Source organism: Mus caroli, chromosome 8 (assembly GCF_900094665.2).
Source record: "Mus caroli chromosome 8, CAROLI_EIJ_v1.1, whole genome shotgun sequence".
Classification (NCBI taxonomy): domain Eukaryota; kingdom Metazoa; phylum Chordata; class Mammalia; order Rodentia; family Muridae; genus Mus; species Mus caroli.
In genome coordinates this window covers 71,266,635-71,275,342 of record NC_034577.1, presented here as the reverse complement: position 1 = coordinate 71,275,342, position 8,708 = coordinate 71,266,635, and the positions used below count along the sequence as shown (strand labels likewise).

At 40.8% G+C, this 8,708-nt stretch overlaps 1 protein-coding gene across 3 annotated transcripts in view; it reads right to left on the bottom strand.

Moving 5' to 3' along the window:
- Positions 1-8,697, bottom strand: part of Anapc10 (anaphase promoting complex subunit 10) — a 55,328-nt gene extending 46,631 nt beyond the window's left edge. The window contains exons 1-3 of one of the 3 annotated variants that reach the window (XM_021170452.1): positions 8,621-8,697; positions 7,127-7,301; positions 815-905 (exon numbers count right to left, since the gene is read on the bottom strand). In XM_021170452.1, coding sequence (XP_021026111.1) covers positions 815-905; positions 7,127-7,241 — 206 coding nt within the window. In that variant the 5' untranslated portion in view covers positions 7,242-7,301; positions 8,621-8,697. Of the gene's footprint in view, positions 1-814; positions 906-7,126; positions 7,302-8,564; positions 8,599-8,620 lie in introns of those variants that run through there. The other 2 variants (XM_021170454.2, XM_021170453.2) reach the window with 2 other exon arrangements.
- Between the last annotated feature and the right edge of the window lie 11 nt (positions 8,698-8,708).

Genomic DNA, 8,708 nt, shown 5'->3' with positions numbered 1-8,708 from the left:
AGAGAGAGAGAGAGAGAGAGAGAGAGAGAGAGAGAGAGAGAGAGAGAGAGAGAGAAAGAGGAAGAGAGAGAGAGTGTGTTTGTGTGTGTAGAAGGCCTTCTGAGATACCGCTTGGCAGGAGTCTGACATTGGCCAAGGACAAGGAAATGGGCTTCAGGCAGGAATCTGACATTGGGCATAAAAAGTAAGGAAGTTTCGGCAAGAATCTAACTTTAGGCTGTAATAGAAAAGTAATATAAGGCAGGAATTTTAGTCTTAGGGTGGAACAGAAGAACTAGGCTTCAGGCAAGATTTTGGGCTTGGACGAGGAAGTGGGCTCAAGTATTTTGGTCATTATGACAAACCCTTTTAACCAACTGTCTGGAGAGTAATCACAGGGCTTGGCTTACTGCTTTGTTCCTTATTGTACTGCTCGCCCAAAATACTTGCACGGAATTAAAATGGTACTAAAAAGTGCATTGGAAATATTAAATTGACCTTCAGTCTCAGAATTGACTGGGGTCACACTGCAATGTTATCTGTCTTTTTTCTTTTTAATCCTCACTCCTGCACTGGAGAACCTGTTGACTTACTAAGAGAGAGAGAGAGAGACAGACAGACAGACAGACAGACATAAAGAGTAGGACCGAATACATTGAAGCTAGCTACCTGCAATCTGGATGGAAAAAAAAAATCTCTAAGACCTAATAGAGTCTGAAAGCAATTAAGTATTTTCATTTTACTTTCCATGTTTTCTTAACTTTTATGTAAATAAAATAGATTTCCTTGTCCACTTACAACCTACACTATATAAAAAATGAAAGAATTGGATTACCTGAATTGGATGTTCACTAAATGAGGCTGAGAGCCATCAGATTGCCAGTAAGTTTCTAGATTGTCATCCCGTAACTGATCCACTCCAAACCCTAGAAACAGTGAACATGACAATAAATTTCCATGAAAAAGTTACATATTTAAAACATAAAATTACCATACATATTTGTCTAGAAATGTTGATATAGAAAACAGAATATGAAATTTAAGCAGAATTCTATTCTTTCATCCAGATTTCAACTCTAAAAATCCCTTAATGGGCTGAGTTTGTTGTTTACTGATAGACTGTTTATTTTAAAAATGGGAGGTCCTGGGCTCAATCCCTTACACACACTAAAGTTTATACTATGATAAATGTTTTGGGTGGTTAGTTTTTTCAAAGCATCTTTGGGGTTACATAAGGTCTCTATTTGCACAAGTCCAAGTTTTATCCTTTTTATAAACTAATCATAAGAATGATCCATCCTATGCCCGGCATGGTGGTGCACACTTTTAATCCCAGCACTCTGGAGGCAGAGACAGGCAGATTTCTGAGTTCGAGGCCAGCCTGGTCTACAAAGTGAGTTCCAGGGCAGCCAGGGCTATACAGAGAAACCCTGTCTCGAAAAACCAAAACCAAAACCAAAAAAACCAAACAAACAAAAAGAATGATCCATCCTGTGATATCCTTTAAAATAGGTAAATACAAGCAAGCTCAGTATGTCATACTTACTTTGTGCTACTTTAAAAAAAAAAAAAAAAAGACTTATTTATTTTATGTAAGTGAGTACACTGTTGCTCTCTTCAGACACACCAGAAGAGGGCATCGGATCCCATTACAGATGGTTGTAACTGCCATGTGATTGCTGGGAATTGAATTTGGGACCTGTGGAAGAGCAGTCAGTGCTCTTTACCACTGAGCCATCTCTCCAGCTCCTTTTTGCTACTTTTTAAGTTCCCTAATAAGGATAGATAATAGATAAATCTCATAAGATTCGTAGGAGAGACCTTACATAAATGTTCTATTGAGTTAAAGACTTTTCTACTTATTTTACTTTGGCTGGTTTTCCCCCTATTTTACAATTTTATTTGTATTTTAGCTCCAAGGAATTCATAAAATGGTATTTTGTCTTAAGAAAAATAAATATTAATCAAACATCTTTTAACTCAAGACTAATTTGAAATGTTTTTCTAAGACATTACCTATGAAAGTTCAATGGGAAAAAGAAATAAGCATAATCTTCGGGAAGTGAGGACTCTGGATCTTCCCCTCTAGGACACTGAGTATGAGCACCAGCCCTCATTTCCATATTTTCCTCACAAGCAGAATGCCTTATAAACATAAGCTCACATGCCAATGCCTAGACATCACCTCTTTTCTAAGGCTCCCAACTTCATCACTATGTCTGAGCTGTTTTAGTCAAAACAATGGCAGATCTTTGACAGGGATTATGTACCCATATAAGAAAAAGTCTATACGTCATAACCGTCTTCAATGGTTCTTTTCTTAAGGTTTTATTTAAGTATTTGTGTGCAAGTGTGCATTGAATCCCTGGAGTGGGAGTTAGAGGTACAGTGAGCTGCGCAATGTAGAATCTGAACTCAGATCATCTATAGAGCAGCAAGTACTCCAGAGCTGAGCCTTCTCCAACTGCAGTGTCTCCTCCAATGTGGCCCTTCCACCAGCAACATTCTAGAATTCATCAATCAGCAGTTCTGAGAGTTCAGCCTCACTCAAAGTTTGTGTTTGATGAATCTTTGGGGTGATTCTGGTGCATGCTAAGATATCACACCTACTTCTCTACGATCCCATTTCTTATTCTTGACACTACTTATCTTTTGGACTCAACAATGCTTTGTGGTGAGGTAGCTATCCTGACTTCTACTTACTTGATTCCCAGAATACAGCAATAATTCTCCCTCCTTTCCAGTCATGACAATGAAAAAAATATCTGCAGATACTGCTAAAGGTTGAGGCTTAAGTACAGGCAACAAAACCATCCAGAAGTAAAAACTATTGTCCCAAGGCAAAGAAAAACAATACTCCTTTTGGTTATGGTTATGGTTTTCTCTTGGCCTGCCCTCCTCCAGGAGTGGTAAGCGCTCCTATTTGGGCTTAGTCCAGATTGATTTGGATTCAATACAAAGTGAGTGAGTGTGACACAAACTGCAGTTGTAATGTGTTTACAAGCTCTGGATTAACATTCTAGATGTCTCCACTTCACAAAGAGAGCATGTCTAGATCCATGGAACAGATACCAATAACTGAAAGATATATTTAGTGTCTAAGACATTTTCTTAAGTATCTCTAGTAACACAATTGCTTTCACACCGGATAGGAGGCTATTATAACTGAGCCACATGCTTTGACTTCAAAAACCTAACAAGTAATATGTGGAGTCAGGTGTGGTGGCACACATCCTTAATTCCAATGCTTGGGAGACAAAGGCAGGCAGATCTCTGTAAGTTCGAGGCCAGCCTGATCTACTTAAGAGAGTTCCAGGCCAGCCAAAGCTATATAATAAGACCCTGTCAGAGAAACACAGACAACACACACAAACACACACACACACATAGAAGGAAAATGGACTTCATAAAAGAATTCATCTATAATTATATCCTACAAATATGTTTCAACTAAATAAAACCAATGTGTTTTCTCCTTGTACTTAAAATCCAGATTCTTTGTGTATGTATGCATGCTTGAGATATATGTTACAAGTTCATGTGTGTACATGCATACACGTGTGACTGTGGAAACCTGAAGTCAACACTGGGTATCTTCCTCTATCACTCTCCTCTTAGTTTGTGTGTATGTGCATTTGTGCTGCATGTATATGTTCGTGTAGGCATGTGCATTTGTGCTGCATGTATATGTTTGTGTAGGCATGTGCATTTGTGCTGCATGTATATGTTCGTGTAGGCATGTGCATGTAGGTGTGGGGAGTTGCACAAAATGTGAAGCCAGAGGTCAATGTCCTGTGTCTTCCTCAATCAGTCTCTTTATTATTTTATAAGATAGTGTCTCTCACTGACCCTGGAGCTCATCAATTAAGCAAGACAATATGGTCAACAAATAACAGGTATCCTCTTATCTCTGCCTCCTAAGCCGCTGGAATACAGGCACTCCTGCCATGCCAAGATTTTTACACAGGTGCTAGAAGTCAAAAACTCCTGTGGCTAGAGAAGTGGATCAGCAGTTGTACTGGCTGGTTTTGTGTCAACTTGACACAGGCTGGAGTTATTACAGAGAAAGGAGCTTCAGGTAGGGGAAATGCCTCCATGAGGTCCAGCTATGGGGCATTTTCTCAATTAGTGATCAAGTGGGGAGGTCCCCTTGTGGGTGGGACCATCTCTGGGCTGGTAGTCTTGGTTCTATAAAAGAGTAGGCTGAGCAAGCCAGGGGAAGCAAGCCAGTAAGGAACATCCCTCCATGGCCTCTACATCAGCTCCTGCTTCCTGACCTGCTTGAGTTCCAGTCCTGACTTCCTTTGGTGATGAACAGCAACATGGAAGTGTAAGCTGAATAAACCCTTTCCTTCCCAACTTGCTTCTTGGACATGATGTTTGTACAGGAATAGAAACCCTAAGACAGCAGTTAAGAATATTTGCTGCAACCTGGTGTGATAGCACACGCCTTTAATCCCAGCACTGGGGAGGCAGAGGCAGGTGGATCTCTGTGAGTTCAAGGCCAACCTGGTCTACATAGTAAGTTCCAAGGCCAACAGAGAAATCTTGACTCAAATAACCGCCCCGTCCCAATAAAGGAAAAAAAAAATGGAATTCTTCAAAACTCAAAGGTCAAGGACAAAGCCACCCAGAACAGAAGTGACGTTGTCAGATGCTTAGGGAGAGCAGAAAACTACAAATGGCATGAGCACACTTTGGAGCATTATGAAAATGCTTCATTATAATGTTTACATGACTAGAAATTAAAATTCATAACTATTGGGGTGGAGAATGGCTCAGCAGTTAAGGGCACTAACTGCTTTTTCAGAGGACCAGGGTTCAAATTCCAGCACCCACATGGCAGCTTACAGCTGTTTGTAATTCCAAGGTTTGACACTCTCATGTAAAGATACATGCAGACAAAACACCAATGCACATAAAATAATTTGGATGACCAAGAACCTGAGACTAGATAGCCTAGGGACTGAGGGTAAAACCAAAATTTTACTGGTCTAAAAAAGAAAAAGAAATTTAGTGATAAAATGACTCTTAAAGACATTCTTCTATACTCAAAGATCAGCGCCTTGCTCAACCATCATCATAGAAGCTTCCTCCCAAAGCAAATGAGAACACAGAGACCGATAGCCAGATAGTATGCAGAGAATGACAGACCTTGGAACATTCAGCCCTAAATGGGATATCTCCATTAAATCTCTCCCCTAGGAGCCCAGGGAGCTCCATGAAAGAAGAGGCAGAACAAGTTAAGAGTCAGAGGGTATGGAGGACATCAAAAACACCAATGCCCTCTAAATCAACATGAGCACAGCTCCTATGAGCTAAGAAGCTTGCACAACACCTGCACAGTCCTGCATCAGGTCCTCTGTGCTTGTACTATGGCTTGCAGTTTAGTGTTTGTATGGGACTCCTAAGTATGTGAGCAAGTGGATCTCTGATTCTTGGGCCTTCTTATGGGTTCTTTTCCTTCTATTGGCTTGTCTTGTCCAATTTCAATGTAACAGTTTTTGCTTTATCTTAGTATATTTTGTTATGGATTTCTTTCTTTCTTTCTTTCTTTTTGTTTTTTTTGTTTGTTTGTTTGTTTGGTTGGTTGGTTGGTTTTTTTCAAGACAGGTTTCTCTGTATAGCCCTGGCTGTTCTGGAACTCACTTTGTAGACCAGACCAGGCTGGCCTTGAACTCAGAAATCCGCCTGCCTCCCAAGTGCTGGGATTAAAGGCATGCGCCACCACTGCCCGGCTGTTATGGATTTCTTAAACAAAAAAAAAAAAAAAAAAAAAAAAAGAGTGAGTAAATGAAAATCTAGCCACTAAGTAAAGTTAACAACTGAACTGTCACGTATACCTGCTAGGAGGTGAAATCGGTTTTCTCCAATAGAGCCACACTGAGTATATCAACCACTCCAGAATAGGCCTGTTTAATTGGTTACAATTTGCAAGAGCAGGAGCGTGTGTGAGCTTGCATTCATGAGTGCGTGCTTGTGTGTGTATGATTTTATTTTAGGTTTTTAGTTTTCTGTATTTTGGTTTTGAGAAGGTTTTGTTGTATAGTTTTTTGTTTATTTTGAGAAAGAAGTTGGATGGGGACTGGGGGAGAGGACAGGTTAGGAATTGGGGGAGGGGAAAATATGATCAAAATATATTTAAATTTAAACAATTTTTTAAATAATAAAAAAAAAAACTTTGCAAAGAGTTAACTGGGGCAGTGGAGGGGGGGAGGGGGGCAGCTTAGCCTTTACTAAGGCTGCTATAAAGACTGGATGACCTAATATAGCTAGAATGGTACTTCGGTCAAAGGCAGCGTCACACCTGCCTGTTGCTACTGTGACCCTGTTATCATCAAGATCTGCAATGGTAGCATTTCACACAGTCTGAATGTTTACAAGCTTAAGTACATTTTGCTTTTCAGGTTCCCCTACATTGTACTCATGTGTTTCTCGTGTTTGAAATCTCAAAATTTGCCATTTTAATATTTCAGTTGCTGCTTTGAAATTAATTTTACACTAATCTTTTTAAAATTATTACAAAAAAGAAAAATGCCTATTAAATTATAGGTTAGGTAAATGGGAAAAAGATACACATATAACCTACCATGACACATCCTAGCAAAAGACATAGACTCAAAGAAAACTCTTAGATGCTTCCAGAAAGGACAGCAAGCACCAAATGTGTGTTAAATAACAACTACTTAATACCAGAGATAGGATAGGATAAGGAGAGAATCTTATGAAAAAGTTAAATCTAATACTAAGTACTAGACATCTTATTGATATTAGTAATGTAGCTGGATAAAAATATGCAATAAATGAAAACTCGGTTCATTAAAATTGAAGTATCTACACAAAAAGTATATTAAAGGTAGTCTAGTGCAAACGAAAACTGTAAGTAGGCTATCCTTTACTGCCAGCACTCGGGAGGCAACGGTTCTGAATTTAAGGCTAACCTGGTCTACAGAGCAAGTTCCAGGATAGCCAGAGCTACACAGAGAAACCATGTCTCAAAGAAGAGAAGAGAAGAGAAGAGAAGAGAAGAGAAGAGAAGAGGGAGAAGAAGAGAGGAGAGGAGAGGGGAGGGGAGGGGAGGGGAGGGGAGGGGAGAAGATTGATTGTAAATAATGATTATCATAGTCTGGGGTTTTGTTTTGCTTACCTGGTTTGCAGGAAGAGAGTGACCAAACAGCCTGAGACCCAATTTCCCTGACTGTTGCTGTCCTCTCCAACTGCTTAGGATCAGCACCAGGAGGTGTCTTGTTCGGTGTGGTCATTTTTAAATTATTCTATAGAGAGACAAGCAATATACATTCTACCATGCCATGACAATCCTTCTGCAAAAATATAAAAACAGAATTTCAGTGCCCAGCGTTGTGGCACATATCTTTAATCCTAGTACTAGGGGAGGCAAAGGCAGCAGAAGCACAAGAATCTGAGTTCGAGGTCAACCTGGTCGACTACACAGTGAGCTCCAGGACTACACAGTGAGCTCCAGGACTACACAGTGAGCTCCAAGACTACACACTACACAGTGAGCTCCAGGACTACACAGTGAGCTCCAGGACTACACAGGACTACAGAGAGATACCTGTTTGGTTTCAGACCCAGGAACAGGGAAGAGATGCATATTTTAACTACCAAAGTAGACACCTGGCTTCCAGGTTCTCCCAGCATCCCTCAGTCCCTATCTGGCATATCCTGCCTGGAACCTTGAACTTTCCAGCCCAGGGGCTGGGCTGCCCTTCCCCCAGAGGCTTCTCCCTATATAAACCAGACATTTTGGTCTCTCTTCTGTTCTCCACTTCTCTCTTTCCTACCCTCCCACCTTCCCCATGGAGATTTCCCTGGCCTTCGTACTTGGGGCCAGTGAACTGATCCATCTAAGATCAGCTTCCCAATAAACATGTGTTTAATATACTCTAATCTGGTTTAATTTCACCGACAGCAAGCTATCAATACTCTGTCTAAAAAAAAAAAAAATAATAAAGTAAATTTTCAATGGCAAAATAATCACTCATATTCCCTTCATCCTCCTTACCTTTTGTTAATCCTAGTAAATCTATGAAAAGCATGAAAAATAAAAAACTTCTTGGAGAGTCAACACCATGTTAAATTGTTTCGGTGACTTTTATGGCTACTTTACACTATTGTAAATTATTCTTATAATAAATTCCGTAAAGTTCTGCTACAAGGCTAACATAACTATAGACCACCACCTTGACACGTCCCTTTGGATTCCAAGCCATCCTTATAACCACCGCACAAACAATAATAATTTATAATTTACATAATCACAGAGACATAAATTCCGTTAAAACATGAATACCATGCCATTGGAGATGTAGGGGGAGAGAGAGGGGCGGCCCATCTCGACACGGGAACAAAATTCAAAGAACAGCCAAGTGGATGAGACAAAACGCTAGGGAAGAAATGGGTTCCTGGCCTTAAACAGTAATACTGAAGGAGCTGAGAATTAGACTTGGGATCCTGCCTACCACCTCCGTTTTACCGGATTAGCAAGGCCCACAAAGCCTGAGGAGACAGCAAGCCTAACGCCGCCGAGACTAGGGAGAAGGGACTAGGGAGAAGGGCTCTACCTGCGCCCGCTAGCACACGGTTCTCTAAACCGAGGGAGAGCCGCTGTCTTACACACCTGGTTCGCCACAATTCCGGTTCTCAGGCCCCCGCCACTCCCACTGGGGCTCGGCGGTTCTAGGCTCCCTCAGTTCATTGGCGTCGCG